Consider the following 15936-nt stretch of genomic DNA (forward strand, 5'->3'; position numbering starts at 1 on the left):
CTCTGTGTGTGTCTCTCCCCCTCGCTCTGTGTGTGTCTCTCCCCCTCGCTCTGTGTGTGTGTCTCTCCCCCTCGCTCTGTGTGTGTCTCTCCCCTCGCTCTGTGTCTCTCTCCCCCTCGCTCTGTGTGTGTCTCTCCCCCTCGCTCTGTGTGTGTCTCTCCCCTCGCTCTGTGTGTGTCTCTCCCCCTCGCTCTGTGTGTGTCTCTCTCCCCCTCGCTCTGTGTGTGTCTCTCCCCCTCGCTCTGTGTGTCTCCCCCTCGCTCTGTGTGTCTCTCTCCCCCGCTCTGTGTGTGTCTCTCCCCCCTCGCTCTGTGTGTCTCTCTCCCCTCGCTCTGTGTGTGTCTCTCTCCCCCTCGCTCTGTGTGTGTGTCTCTCCCCCTCGCTCTGTGTGTGTCTCTCCCCCTCGCTCTGTGTGTCTCTCTCCCCCTCGCTCTGTGTGTCTCTCCCCCTCGCTCTGTGTGTGTCTCTCTCCCCTCGCTCTGTGTGTCTCTCTCCCCCTCGCTCTGTGTGTGTCTCTCCCCTCGCTCTGTGTGTCTCTCTCCCCCTCGCTCTGTGTCTCTCTCCCCCTCGCTCTGTGTGTCTCTCCCCCTCGCTCTGTGTGTGTCTCTCCCCCTCGCTCTGTGTGTCTCTCCCCCTCGCTCTGTGTGTCTCTCCCCCTCGCTCTGTGTGTCTCTCCCCCTCGCTCTGTGTCTCTCTCCCCTCGCTCTGTGTGTGTCTCTCCCCCTCGCTCTGTGTCTCTCTCCCCTCGCTCTGTGTCTCTCTCCCCCTCGCTCTGTGTGTGTCTCTCTCCCCCCCTCGCTCTGTGTGTGTCTCTCCCCCTCGCTCTGTGTGTCTCTCTCCCCCTCGCTCTGTGTGTGTCTCTCCCCTCGCTCTGTCTCTCCCCCTCGCTCTGTGTGTGTCTCTCCCCCTCGCTCTGTGTGTGTCTCTCCCCCTCGCTCTGTGTGTGTCTCTCCCCCTCGCTCTGTGTGTCTCTCCCCCTCGCTCTGTGTGTGTCTCTCCCCTCGCTCTCCCCCTCTGTGTGTGTCTCTCCCCCTCGCTCTGTGTGTCTCTCTCCCCTCGCTCTGTGTGTCTCTCTCCCCCTCGCTCTGTGTGTGTCTCTCCCCCCCTCGCTCTGTGTGTCTCTCGCTCTGTGTGTGTCTCTCGCTCTGTGTGTGTCTCTCCCCCTCGCTCTGTGTGTGTCTCTCCCCCTCGCTCTGTGTGTGTCTCTCCCCCTCGCTCTGTGTGTGTCTCTCTCCCCCTCGCTCTGTGTGTGTCTCTCCCCCCTCGTGTGTGTGTCTCTCCCCCTCGCTCTGTGTGTGTCTCTCCCCCCTCGCTCTGTGTGTGTCTCTCCCCCTCGCTCTGTGTGTCTCTCCCCCTCGCTCTGTGTGTGTGTCTCTCCCCTCGCTCTGTGTGTGTCTCTCCCCCTCGCTCTGTGTGTCTCTCTCCCCTCGCTCTGTGTGTGTCTCTCCCCCTCGCTCTGTGTGTGTCTCTCCCCCTCGCTCTGTGTGTCTCTCCCCTCGCTCTGTGTGTGTCTCTCCCCCTCGCTCTGAGTGTGTCTCTCCCCCTCGCTCTGTGTGTGTCTCTCTCCCCCCTCGCTCTGTGTGTCTCTCTCCCCTCGCTCTGTGTGTGTCTCTCCCCCTCGCTCTGTGTGTGTCTCTCCCCCTCGCTCTGTGTGTGTCTCTCCCCTCGCTCTGTGTGTCTCTCCCCCTCGCTCTGTGTGTGTCTCTCCCCCTCGCTCTGTGTGTCTCTCCCCCTCGCTCTGTGTGTCTCTCCCCCTCGCTCTCTGTGTGTCTCTCCCCCTCGCTCTGTGTGTGTCTCTCCCCTCGCTCTGTGTGTCTCTCCCCCTCGCTCTGTGTGTGTCTCTCTCCCCCTCGCTCTGTGTGTGTCTCTCCCCCTCGCTCTGTGTCTCTCTCTCCCCCTCGCTCTGTGTGTGTCTCTCCCCCTCGCTCTGTGTGTCTCTCCCCCTCGCTCTGTGTGTCTCTCTCCCCCTCGCTCTGTGTCTCTCCCCCTCGCTCTGTGTGTGTCTCTCCCCCTCGCTCTGTGTGTGTCTCTCCCCCTCGCTCTGTGTGTCTCTCCCCTCGCTCTGTGTGTGTCTCTCCCCTCGCTCTGTGTCTCTCCCTCGCTCTGTGTCTCTCTCCCCCTCGCTCTGTGTCTCTCCCCCTCGCTCTGTGTGTCTCTCCCCTCGCTCTGTGTGTCTCTCCCCCTCGCTCTGTGTGTCTCTCTCCCCCTCGCTCTGTGTGTCTCTCCCCCTCGCTCTGTGTGTCTCTCTCCCTCCTCGCTCTGTGTGTCTCTCCCCCTCGCTCTGTGTGTGTCTCTCCCCCTCGCTCTGTGTGTCTCTCCCCCTCGCTCTGTGTGTCTCTCCCCCTCGCTCTGTGTCTCTCTCCCCCTCGCTCTGTGTGTCTCTCTCCCCCCTCGCTCTGTGTGTCTCTCCCCCTCGCTCTGTGTGTCTCTCTCCCCCTCGCTCTGTGTGTCTCTCTCCCCTCGCTCTGTGTGTCTCTCTCCCCCTCGCTCTGTGTGTCTCTCTCCCCCTCGCTCTGTGTGTCTCTCTCCCCCTCGCTCTGTGTCTCTCCCCTCGCTCTGTGTGTCTCTCCCCCTCGCTCTGTGTGTCTCTCCCCCTCGCTCTGTGTGTGTCTCTCCCCCTCGCTCTGTGTGTCTCTCTCCCCTCGCTCTGTGTGTCTCTCCCCTCGCTCTGTGTGTGTCTCTCCCCCTCGCTCTGTGTGTGTCTCTCCCCCTCGCTCTGTGTGTGTCTCTCTCCCCCTCGCTGTGTGTCTCTCTCCCCCTCGCTCTGTGTGTGTCTCTCCCTCTCGCTCTGTGTGTCTCTCCCCCTCGCTCTGTGTGTGTCTCTCCCCTCTCGCTCTGTGTGTCTCTCCCCCTCGCTCTGTGTGTCTCTCTCCCCTCGCTCTGTGGTGTGTCTCTCCCCCTCGCTCTGTGTGTGTCTCTCCCCCTCGCTCTGTGTGTCTCTCTCCCCCTCGCTCTGTGTGTCTCTCTCCCCCTCGCTCTGTGTGTCTCTCCCCTCGCTCTGTGTCTCTCTCCCCCTCGCTCTGTGTGTCTCCCCTCTCTGTGTGTCTCTCCCCCGCTCTGTGTGTCTCTCTCCCCCTCGCTCTGTGTGTGTGTCTCTCCCCCTCGCTCTGTGTGTCTCTCTCCCCCTCGCTCTGTGTCTCTCTCCCCCTCGCTCTGTGTGTGTCTCTCCCCCTCGCTCTGTGTGTCTCTCTCCCCTCGCTCTGTGTGTCTCTCTCCCTCGCTCTGTGTGTCTCTCCCCCTCGCTCTGTGTGTCTCTCCCCTCGCTCTGTGTGTCTCTCTCCTACATCTGTGTGTGTGTCTCCCCCTCGCTCTTGTTTCTCTCCCCCTCGCTCTGTGTGTCTCTGACTCCCTGGCTCTGTGTGTAGTGCTCTGTGTGTCTTCCCCCTCGCTCTTCTCTCTCCCCCCCTCGCTCTGTTGTCTCTCCCCCTCGCTCTCTGTGTGTGTCTCTCCCCCTCGCTCTGTGTGTCTCTCTCCCCCTCAATAGTGCATCTCTGTGTGTGTCTCTCCCCCTGTCTGTGTGTCTCCTTTGTGTCTCACCTGGGGGTCTGTGTGTGTCTCTTCCCCTGACGCTCTGCGGGAACTCTCTCCCCTCAGTGTGTAGGGTCTCTCTCCCAGGCCTGTGGTGGATGAAGCAGTGCCCTTGCTCTGTGTGTCTCTCTCCCAGAGCCTGTACTGAGGTGCCGTTCCTCCTCCAGCTCGCTCTGTGTCTCCATGGTCTTGTAGCGTGTTCTCCATCCCCTGGAAGCTCAGTGGAGTCCCCGGAGGTGAGGTTTCCGTGGAGTGTCTCTCTCCCCCTGGAAGGTTGAACCCCTCGCTCTGTGTGTGTCTCTGGCTCTGAGTTGTAGGGTCTCCCCCCTCGCTCTGTGTGGTGTCTCCCCTCAGCTGTGTGTCTCTCCCAGACGGGAGATGCTGTGTGAGTCTCTCCCCCTCGCTCTGTGTGGTCTCTCCCCCTCGCTCTCTGTGGATGGGAGCGCTGCCTGGTGTGTGTCTCTCCCCCCAGGGCAGGGCCTGTGTGTGTGTCTCTAGAGAACGACAGGGTGTGTCTCAGGATCCCCAAGGTTCTTAGCGCTCTGGGACGAGGACACAATGGAGTTGTCTCTCCCCTGAGATCATGGTGGGCAGTCTCTCCCCGGGAGGAAGAGCAGCTCCCGTCTTGCCAGTCTCTCCCCCTGAGTCTGTGTGTGTGATCCGTCCTCGCTCACTGTGTCTCTCTCCCCCTCAGACATGCAGAGTGTCATTCCCACCCTCGTCTCTCTGGGAAAGGAGAAGATTCTGTGTGTCTCTCTGCATAGCAATGATAGGAGAGACCATGTGAGTGTTATGACTCTGTGTAGCGAGAATAGGAGAGGGCCTAGCTCTGGAGCCCTGGGACCCAGTGGTGTGAGACGTGGTGAGGAGTGTTCTCGCCACCTGCCCCCGCTCTCAGGTCTCTCCAAGCTCTGTGTGTCAGGAGATCTCTCTGATGGTTCACCGAAGGCAGCCGATAGGTCTAGAAGGATGTGTAGCAGTCTCGTGATCAGAGAAGAGCAGTCTCAGTTGTGTAGTCTTCCCCCTGACTGATTTGGATGTGTCATTCTGAGAGAGATCTGTGAGTCTCTCTCCCCCACGCTCTGTGTTTTCTCCCCCTCGCTCTGTGTGGATCCCCCTGGTCTGTAGTTGTTGACATCGGAGGGCTCTGTGTGTTTTCCCTCGCTCTGTGTGCTCTCTCCCTCTTGAAGACAGGAGTCTCTCTCCCCCTCGGTCAGGGATGTCTTGATGAGCTGTGTGTGGGTGAAGCTCTGTGTGTGTCTCTCCCCTCGAGGAGGTGTGTGTCTCTCCCCGGGCCTCTGTGTGTCTCTCCCCCTCGTCTCTGTGTGTGTCTCCCCCTCGCTCTGTGTGTGTCTCTAGCGCTCTGTGTGTGAGTCTCTCCCCCCTCGCCCTGTGTGTGTGTTCTGACAGTCCAAGACGTGTGTGTGCTCTCTCCCCCTGCCCTGTGTGTGTGTCTCTCCCCCTCGCCTGTCTCTTCTGACCCTGTAGAAAGGAGGTGTCTCTCCCCTTTCAAAATGTGTGTGTGTCTCTCCCCTCGAGGGGGGGAGGACTGTGTGTGTGTCTCTCCCCTCGGGTGTGTGTCTCTCCCCTGCCTGTGTGTGTGTCTCCAGCGGAGCCCTGTGTGTGTGTCTCTCCCCAGAGACAGAGGTGGAAAATGTCTCGACCTCCCCTGGTGTGTGTCTGCCCCCCGCCCTGTGTGGTGTTCCTCCCTCCGCCTGTGTGTGTCTCTCCCCCCGGAGCCCTGTCTCCCCCTCGCTGTGTGTGTGTCTCTCTCCCCTCGCTCTGTGTGTCTCTCAGCAGAGACCCTCTGTGTGTGTCTCTCCCCCTCGCCCTGTGTGTGTCTCTCCCCCTCGCTCTGTGTGTCTCTCTCCCCTCGCCCTGTGTGTCTCTCTCCCCTCGCTCTGTGTCTCTCTCCCCCTCGCTCTGTGTGTGTCTCTCCCCCTCGCTCTGTGTGTCTCTCCCCCTCGCTCTGTGTGTCTCTCTCCCCTCGCTCTGTGTGTCTCTCTCCCCCTCGCTCTGTGTGTCTCTCTCCCCCTCGCTCTGTGTGTCTCTCTCCCCCTCGCTCTGTGTGTCTCTCTCCCCCTCGCTCTGTGTCTCTCTCCCCCTCGCTCTGTGTGTCTCTCTCTCCCCCTCGCTCTGTGTGTCTCTCTCCCCCTCGCTCTGTGTGTGTCTCTTGGTTTCAGAATGGTCTTTCTTACCACTGTCTCTCTGTTTCTTGTCTCTCCTCACAGAAAGTGTGCCCTTAGTGGCCAGACCAAAACCTGCAAGCACAGAATCAAGTTTGGTGATTCCAGCAACTATTACTACGTGTCTCCTTTCTGTCGTTATCGGGTGAGTTTTACCACGTCTACAGCACTCTCATTTATCAACCTGTAATCCCCTACGACGTCCACTGCACTCTCATTTATCAACCTGTAATCCCCTACGACGTCCACAGCACTCTCATTTATCAACCTGTAATCCCCTACGACGTCTACAGCACTCTCATTTATCAACCTGTAATCCCCTACGACGTCTACAGCACTCTCATTTATCAACCTGTAATCCCCTACGACGTCTACAGCACTCTCATTTATCAACCTGTAATCCCCTACGACGTCTACAGCACTCTCATTTATCAACCTGTAATTCCCTACGACTTCGACAGCACTCTCATTTATCAACCTGTAATCCCCTACGACTTCGACAGCACTCTCGTTTATCAACCTGTAATCCCCTACGACGTCCACAGCACTCTCATTTATCAACTTGTAATCCCCTACGACGTCCACAGCACTCTCATTTATCAACTTGTAATCCCCTACAATTTTGACAGCACTCTCATTTATCAACCTGTAATCCCCTACGACGTCTACAGCACTCTCATTTATCAACCTGTAATCCCCTACGACGTCCACAGCACTCTCATTTATCAACCTGTAATCCCCTACGACGTCCACAGCACTCTCATTTATCAACTTGTAATTCCCTTTGACTTCGACAGCACTCTCATTTATCAACCTGTAAACCCATACGACGTCCACAGCACTCTCATTTATCAACCTGTAATCCCCTACGACGTCCACAGCACTCTCATTTATCAACCTGTAATCCCCTACGACGTCTACAGCACTCTCATTTATCAATCTGTAATCCCCTACTACGTCGACGGCACTCTCATTTATCAACCTGTAATCCCCTACGACTTCCACAGCACTCTCATTTATCAACCTGTAATCCCCTACGACGTCCACAGCACTCTCATTTATCAACCTGTAATCCCCTACGACTTCCACAGCACTCTCATTTATCAACCTGTAATCCCCTACAACGTCCACAGCACTCTGTTTTATCAACGTCTAATTCCCTGCATAAGAAAAGGATTCATGTCCACCATCTGTTTCACCAGTCTAGACATTTAACCTTGATCTCTCCCTCTCTCTCTCCAGATCACGTCAGTTTGTAACTTCTTTACCTACATCCGCTACATCCACCAAGGGCTGGTCAAGCTGCAGGACGGTGAGATCAGCTAGCAGTGCATTTCCTGTGACGCTGCAGCCATGTTGTTTTGCCTACAGTCACATGTGAATACACTTTGTCTTTAGTGGTTTCAGCTAATGTGAAGCTTTGGATGGATCCCATGGATGGACGTGCTATCAGCAAACCACAGTACAAGGCCACATGCATATGAATAAGTCACGTAGAGTAGTGTGTCTTATGGACCCAGTGGTGCTGTAGATCGGGCTAACTAAGCAGCTATCTGACATGGTGGAATTCTATTAGCATAGAAATGGAATACCTAGAATGGGAATCCCCATTCACCTCAACATTCTGATTCTATTTCTATGTCCATTACCGTAGAGGGTGGAGGCTCATCAGTCACACAGCTCATTTAGAGAAGTCTCCTCAAGGTTACCGACTAGCACAAGAACGCCATTGTTTTTCAATAGAGGAGACGAGTTCGGAGCCAAGCGATGATGTTTTTAACGTAGTCACGGAGTGGCTGTTCTAGCATTTTGTCGTTTATATGATTCCCACAATCTTCAACAGTAGCCGTACTGGCAGTCTTTAGTCTCCAGTTGTCGTGCTGACAATGTCCCTACAGTATAGTCAGAATGTGTTATAATGTCCCTACAGTATAGTCAGAATGTGTTATAATGTCCCTACAGTATAGTCAGAATGTGTTATAATGTGTTATAATGTCCCTACAGTATAGTCAGAATGTGTTATGTGTTATAATGTCCCTACAGTATAGTCAGAATGTGTTATAATGTCCCTACAGTATAGTCAGAATGTGTTATAATGTCCCTACAGTATAGTCAGAATGTGTTATAATGTCCCTACAGTATAGTCAGAATGTGTTATAATGTTTATGCTCTCTTCTGTCCAATCCTCCTTTCCTCCCTCCATCTCTTTTCCTGTTCTCCATCTCCTTTCCTCCCTCCATCTCCGTTCCTCCCTCCATCTCCTTTCCTGTTCTCCATCTCCTTTCCTGTTCTCCATCTCTTTTCCTGTTCTCCATCTCCTTTCCTGTTCTCCATCTCCTTTCCTCCCTCCATCTCCTTTCCTCCCTCCATCTCCTTTCCTGTTCTCCATCTCCTTTCCTCCCTCCATCTCTTTTCCTGTTCTCCATCTCTTTTCCTGTTCTCCATCTCCTTTCCTCCCTCCATCTCCTTTCCTGTTCTCCATCTCTTTTCCTGTTCTCCATCTCCTTTCCTCCCTCCATCTCTTTTCCTGTTCTCCATCTCCTTTCCTGTTCTCCATCTCCTTTCCTGTTCTCCATCTCCTTTCCTGTTCTCCATCTCCTTTCCTGTTCTCCATCTCCTTTCCTCCCTCCATCTCCTTTCCTGTTCTCCATCTCCTTTCCTGTTCTCCATCTCCTTTCCTGTTCTCCATCTCCTTTCCTGTTCTCCTTTCCTGTTCTCCATCTCCTTTCCTGTTCTCCATCTCCTTTCCTCCCTCCATCTCTTTTCCTGTTCTCATCTCCTTTCCTCCCTCCATCTCCTTTCCTGTTCTCCATCTCCTTTCCTGTTCTCCATCTCCTTTCCTGTTCTCCATCTCCTTTCCTGTTCTCCATCTCCTTTCCTGTTCTCCATCTCTTTTCCTGTTCTCCATCTCCTTTTCCTGTTCTCCATCTCCTTTCCTGTTCTCCATCTCCTTTCCTGTTCTCCATCTCCATCTCCTTTCCTGTTCTCCATCTCCTTTCCTGTTCTCCATCTCCTTTCCTGTTCTCCATCTCCTTTCCTGTTCTCCATCTCCTTTTCCTGTTCTCCATCTCCTTTCCTCCCTCCATCTCCTTTCCTGTTCTCCATCTCTTTTCCTGTTCTCCATCTCCTTTCCTCCCTCCATCTCTTTTCCTGTTCTCCATCTCTTTTCCTGTTCTCCATCTCTTTTCCTGTTCTCCATCTCCTTTCCTCCCTCCATCTCCTTTCCTCCCTCCATCTCTTTTCCTGTTCTCCATCTCCTTTCCTGTTCTCCATCTCCTTTCCTTCCTCCATCTCCTTTCCTGTTCTCCAACTCCGTTCCTGTTCTCTAGCAGAACAGATGTTCTGGGAAGTGATGCAGTTGAGGAAAGAGATGAGTTTTGCTAAGCTGGGCTACTACAAGGAGGAACTGTGACCAACCAATCACGATACAGAACAGAGGGATGCGTGTCTGAATCTCAACCTATCATCAGATGCACTCCCGTGACGGACAGGATAGCTCCCCAATCATCCTACCCTCCTGGCTCTCAGAAGGAAGAAGGACCGCCCCCAACGCTCCTCATCGCCACCCCCTTCCAATCTCTCATCCAATCACATGTCATTTCAGGAGAGTCCTCCCATCCTCTGTCTTCAATACCTACAAGTATATGACTTAAAATGCATGCCCCTTACATCCTGGTCTACCAATAACACTGAGTAGTTAATCAGGAATGGGATTGGTAGTTCAGACTGACTGATCTACCAATAACAGTGAGTAGTTATTCAGGAAGGGAATTGGTAGTTCAGACTGACTGATCTACCAATAACAGTGAATAGTTATTCAGGAAGGGGATTGGTAGTTCAGACTGACTGATCTACCAATAACAGTGAATAGTTATTCAGGAAGGGGATTGGTAGTTCAGTCAGTCTGTCTGGAACATGACCTTTGCTTGTCATTCTGATTGGTCTGCTAGAATGCATATTGGAACAGAGAGGAAGTGCTCTAAACCCAACGGTTGCTTCCAAAATGGCACCCTGTTCACTGTAGTGCACGACTTGTGGCCCCTATGAGCCCTGGTCAAAAGTAGTGCACTAAATATGGAATAGGGTGCCATTTGGGACACAGGACAAGTGTAAATCGAGGCGCTCCGTCCATCCAGCCATCTGTGGTTATTCTATCCATCTATCTCCAGTCCGTATTTAAAACCAGAGGACCGTAACTATGGTGACGACCACGCTGCTGTATGTAACTTGACTCCGTTATTACATGTAAGAAATGCTGAATGAGCTCTTCTGTCCACACTACAAGGCTGAGTCACAAATGGCACCCTATTCCCTATATAGTTAACTACTGTAGTGGTGCAGTATGCACAGCAGGGGTTCCCAAACCTGTTTCATTATTTTCTTTATTGAGATTGCCTTTGTTAAATACAACACCAGTTTCATTTGTTTCATTTGAGGGACCTAGGAAAATGTCTCATGACTTATTTTAGGTAGGCAATTTATTTAACCTTTTATTTAACTTGGCAAGTCAGTTAAGAACAAATTCTTATTTACAATGACGGCGTACCAAGGCCAACCCCCCTAACTCTGACAACGCTGGACCAATTGTGCTCCACCCTATGGGACTCCCAATCACGTCTGGTTGCGATACAGCCTGGATTCGAACCATGGTCTGTAGTGACTCCTCTAGCACTGAGATGCAGTGCCTTAAACAGCTGCGCCACTCAGGAGCCCCCATGATGATGATGATGATGATAACAATAATAATAGAAATAAATAGTCTAGACCTGATTTCCCCAAATCTTTTCCACTACCAAATGTTTTATTACGATAATTTATATGAACCTTCAATTTAATTATGCAAATTCTATTTTACAGGAAGTGATTCAATTTAATTATGCATATTCTGTTTTACAGGAAGTGATTCAATTTAATTATGCATATTCTGTTTTACAGGAAGTGATTCAATTTAATAATGCAAATTCTATTTTACAGGAAGTGATTCGATTAATTGATAGCGACAGAGTCACACATTGTATAAGATTAGAGACAAATGCATTCCCCATGTGCATCAGAGTCGCGTCTTCCTCTTTGTCATTTTACTACTTGTTTCTAGCCTAATGCATTGCGGAGTGACGCTTCGTTTTAGATCGGAAGGTCCCGTGATACTCCGACGCCCCGTATGTTTGGGACCCGTGATGTAGAGAATTAGGTGCCATTTGGGAGCAGAACATGAGGAGGAGGATTCTGTTGGGTTCTGTCCAATACAAAGACTTTAGAAGAATCTGGACAAATGTTTTGAATGTTTTAGAAAACACATCGATGATGAAGAACATTCTCTCTGGCTTTTTAGTTCTTTACCAACCCTTAGTTAGAAGTATGTAGCTGTGTCGTCATGTGTGTGTGTGTGTACGTGTGTGTGTGTGTGGTCTGTGAACGTTCCAATCTATATACCTTCTCCTGGTTTCCCATCCTTCCATCCCTCCAAGTCCTCTGTTAACATTCCAACTCCAAGCTTTCCTCAATTTATTTTAGTGCCTTTCTGGAACACACTGAATAAAAAATGGTATACCTCTGGAACCAATGTGTCTCTGTTTGTGAAGATGAAATCGGTTGTCCCAAACACACTCAGTCAGTGTAGATATGATGACACATTTAAGGGTAAAATTGTCAGGACACAATTCTACTGCATGATAAAAATAGATCTGTACATTGTTCAGTACATTCTGCACGTTGCCCAAGCGTTGTCTTATAAAAGTAGGGCAACTTAACTTCCTGTTAATGGTTCTCCTTCCTGCCACGTCTCTGGGCTTTCCACAGGATTGTAAATCTTGGTGAAATTACGTCCTTTCAATACAGTAGTTCTGACGATGTTACTGTTTCAATATGTTTTGCAATTCTATTGCATTTAAAAATGTAAATTTGTTGTCGTCTTTCACAATCACAGAGTTCATCAGTATAGATTCAACACTCCTATATCTCCTCCCACCAGCCTCCTCTGCAGTATAGATTCAACACTCCTATATCTCCTCCCACCAGCCTCCTCTGCAGTATAGATTCAACACTATAAACTTTATTATCTTGGACTGAACACAATTATACTGCATATAAAATACTTCCTGGTTCAATACCCATGTTGTGCCTCCCAAACTCAGGTCCTCCGAGAGAGAGAAAGAGAGAATTAGGGAGAGCACACTTAAATTCACACAGGACACCGAATAGGACAGGAGAAGTACTCCAGATATAACAAACTGACCCTAACCCCCCGACACATAAACTACTGCAGCATAAATACTGGAGGCTGAGACAGGAGGGGTCAGGAGACACTGGCCCCATCCGAGGACACCCGAGGACAGGGCCAAACAGGAAGGATATAACCCCACCCACTTTGCCAAAGCACAGCCCCCACACCACTAGAGGGATATCTTCAACCACCAATTTACCATCCTGAGACAAGACTGAGTATAGCCCACAAAGATCTCCGCCACGGCACAACCCAAGGAAGGAGGGGAGGGGGGGCAACCCAGACAGGATGATCACACTAGTGACTCAACCCACTCAGGTGAAGCACCCCTCCCAGGGACAGCATGAGAGAGCCCCAGTAAGCCAGTGACTCAGCCCCTGTAATAGGGTTAGAGGCAGATAATCCTAGTGGAAAGAGGGGAACCGGCCAGTCAGAGACAGCAAGGGCGGTTCGTTGCCCAGAGCCCTATTCAGAGCCCTATTCCCTATATAGTACACTACTTTTGACTAGGGTACATACATGTAGGGCTCTGGTCAACAGTAGTGCACTCTATAGGGCAGTGGTTCCCAACCTTTTTTGATTACTGTAGCACCAACGGAATTTTGCTCTTCCCAGAGTACACCTGTAGTACCCACTCGTGTGCTTTTTAGCAGTAACCCTATGGTCTCATCATGAGTCTTCTCATGTACCCCCTGTGTTCACCCTAGGGATCCTAGTAGCCCTGGATGGGCACCACTGGTCTAGGGAATAGGAACCACTGGTCTAGGGAATAGGAACCACTGGTCTAGGGAATAGGAACCACTGGTCTAGGGAATAGGAACCACTGGTCTAGGGAATAGGAACCACTGGTCTAGGGAATAGGAACCACTGGTCTATGGAATAGGAACCACTGGTCTATGGAATAGGAACCACTGGTCTATGGAATAGGAACCACTGGTCTATGGAATAGGAACCACTGGTCTATGGAATAGGAACCACTGGTCTATGGAATAGGAACCACTGGTCTAGGGAATAGGAACCACTGGTCTAGGGAATAGGAACCACTGGTCTAGGGAATAGGAACCACTGGTCTATGGAATAGGAACCACTGGTCTATGGAATAGGAACCACTGGTCTATGGAATAGGAACCGCTGGTCTATGGAATAGGAACCGCTGGTCTAGGGAATAGGAACCGCTGGTCTAGGGAATAGGAACCACTACTGAGATATGACTGTATCTCTGGGTTCTGACATAGACGCTGTACTGAGATGACTGTATCTCTTGGCTCTGACATAGACGGTATACTGAGATATGACTATCGTCGTCCCAGTGTTCCCTAGTGGAAACGAGTGGAAAGGTCTTGGCAGAGACAGCTCTCCATCCCTCCATCTGCTCCCCTTCAACCTAACTTCTGGTCCCCCTGAAGAGGTAGGGACGCCGTTCAGGTGTCTTTCTACACCTGCTACGTTGGTTTACTAGAAACAAGACCCAAAATGAGTCAAGGCAGACCGCCATAGTCCCCAAAGGCAACCTGCCTTAATGACTACAGACCCTTAGCACTTACATCCGTAGCCATGAAGTGCTTTGAAAGGCTGGTCATGGCTCACATTAACACCGTTATCCCAGAAACCCTAGACCCACTTCAATTTGCATACCGCCCCAACAGATCCACAGATGATGCAGTCTCTTTTGCACGCCACACTGCCCTTTCCCACCCGGACAAAAGAAACACCTATGTGAGAATGATATTCATTGACTACAGCTCAGTGTTAAACACTGTGCCCTCAAAGCTCATCACTAAGCTAAGGATCCTGGGACTTAACACTTCCCTCTGCAACTGGATCCTGTACTTCCTGACGGGCCGACCCCAGGTGGTGAGGGTAGGTAGCAACACATCCGCTATGCTGATCCGCTATGCTGATCCTCAACACTGGAGCCCCTCAGGGTTGTGTGCTCAGTCCCTTCCTGTACTCCCTGTTCACCCACGACCTCGTGGCCAGGCACAACTCCAACACCTTCATTAAGTTTGCAGACGACAACAGTGGTAGGTCTGAACAACGACGAGACAGCCTATAGGGAGGAGGTCAGAGACCTGGCCGTATGGTGCCAGAATAACAATCTATCCGTCAACGCAATCAAGACAGAGAAGATGATTGTGGGCAACAGGAAAAGGAGGACCGAGCACGCCCCCGTTCTCATCGACGGGGGCGTAAAATCCATCCCTCTTCCGGCGCCGACAGAGATGGCCGCCTCGCTTCGCATTCCTAGGAAACTATGCAGTTTTTAGTTTTTTTACGTGTTATTTCTTACATTAGTACCCCAGGTCATCTTAGGTTTCATTACATACAGTCGAGAAGAACTACTGAATATAAGATCAACTCCCCATCAGTACGACCAAGAATATGTTTTCCGCGACGCGGATCCTGTGTTCTGCCTTTCAAACAGGACAACGGAATTGATTCCAGGCAGCGACCCCAAAAAACGACTTCGTAAAAGAGGGAAACGTAGCGGTCTTCTGGTCAGACTCCGGACACGGGCACATCGTGCACCACTCCCTAGCATTCTTCTTGCCAATGTCCAGTCTCTTGACAACAAGGTTGATGAAATCCGAGCAAGGGTAGCATTCCAGAGGGACATCAGAGACTAACGTTCTCTGCTTCACGGAAACATGGCTCACTGGAGAGACGCTATCCGGGGCGGTGCGGCCAACGGGTTTCTCCACGCATCGCGCCGACAGAAACAAACATCTTTCTGGTAAGAATAGTGGCGGGGGCGTATGCCTCATGACTAACAAGACATGGTGTGATGAAGGAAACATACAGGAACTCAAATCCTTCTGTTCACCTGATTTAGAATTCCTCACAATCAAATGTAGACCGCATTATCTTCCAAGAGAATTCTCTTCGATTATAATCACAGCCGTATATATCCCCCCCCAAGCAGACACATCGATGGCTCTGAACGAACTTTATTTAACTCTTTGCAAACTGGAAACCATTTATCCGGAGGCTGCATTCATTGTAGCTGGGGATTTTAACAAAGCTAATCTGAAAACAAGACTCCGTAAATTTTATCAGCATATCGATTGCGCAACCAGGGGTGGTAAAACCTTGGATCATTGTTACTCTAACTTCCGCGACGCATATAAGGCCCTGCCCCGCCCCCCTTTCGGAAAAGCTGACCACGACTCCATTTTGTTGATCCCTGCCTACAGACAGAAACTTAAACAAGAGGCTCCCACGCTGAGGTCTGTCCAACGCTGGTCCGACCAAGCTGACTCCACACTCCAAGACTGCTTCCATCACGTGGACTGGGACATGTTTCGTATTGCGTCAGATAACAATATTGACGAATACGCTGATTCGGTGTGCGAGTTCATTAGAACGTGCGTTGAAGATGTCGTTCCCATAGCAACGATAAAAACATTCCCTAACCAGAAACCGTGGATTGATGGCAGCATTCGCGTGAAACTGAAAGCGCGAACCACTGCTTTTAATCAGGGCAAGGTGTCTGGTAACATGACCGAATACAAACAGTGCAGCTATTCCCTCCGCAAGGCTATCAAACAAGCTAAGCGTCAGTAGAGACAAAGTAGAATCTCAATTCAACGGCTCAGACACAAGAGGCATGTGGCAGGGTCTACAGTCAATCACGGACTACAAGAAGAAACCCAGCCCAGTCACGGACCAGGATGTCTTGCTCCCAGGCAGACTAAATAACTTTTTTGCCCGCTTTGAGGACAATACAGTGCCACTGACACGGCCTGCAACGAAAACATGCGGTCTCTCCTTCACTGCAGCCGAGGTGAGTAAGACATTTAAACGTGTTAACCCTCGCAAGGCTGCAGGCCCAGACGGCATCCCCAGCCGCGCCCTCAGAGCATGCGCAGACCAGCTGGCCGGTGTGTTTACGGACATATTCAATCAATCCCTATACCAGTCTGCTGTTCCCACATGCTTCAAGAGGGCCACCATTGTTCCTGTTCCCAAGAAAGCTAAGGTAACTGAGCTAAACGACTA

General features: G+C 51.4%; 1 protein-coding gene across 4 annotated transcripts in view; it reads left to right on the top strand.

Moving 5' to 3' along the window:
- rab3ip (RAB3A interacting protein (rabin3)) overlaps nucleotides 1–11273 on the top strand; it is a 110994-nt gene extending 99721 nt beyond the window's left edge. For 3 of the 4 annotated variants that reach the window (XM_065021309.1, XM_065021311.1, XM_065021308.1), the window contains 3 exons: nucleotides 5760–5859; nucleotides 6957–7026; nucleotides 9044–11273. In XM_065021309.1, the coding sequence (XP_064877381.1) occupies nucleotides 5760–5859; nucleotides 6957–7026; nucleotides 9044–9126 (253 nt within the window). In that variant the 3' untranslated portion in view covers nucleotides 9127–11273. The remainder of the gene's footprint in view (nucleotides 1–5759; nucleotides 5860–6956; nucleotides 7027–9043) is intronic. The other variant, XM_065021310.1, reaches the window with a different exon arrangement.
- Nucleotides 11274–15936: the final 4663 nt, after the last annotated feature.

Source organism: Oncorhynchus nerka, linkage group LG8 (genome assembly GCF_034236695.1).
Source record: "Oncorhynchus nerka isolate Pitt River linkage group LG8, Oner_Uvic_2.0, whole genome shotgun sequence".
In the NCBI taxonomy this organism is placed as follows: Eukaryota; Metazoa; Chordata; class Actinopteri; order Salmoniformes; family Salmonidae; genus Oncorhynchus; species Oncorhynchus nerka.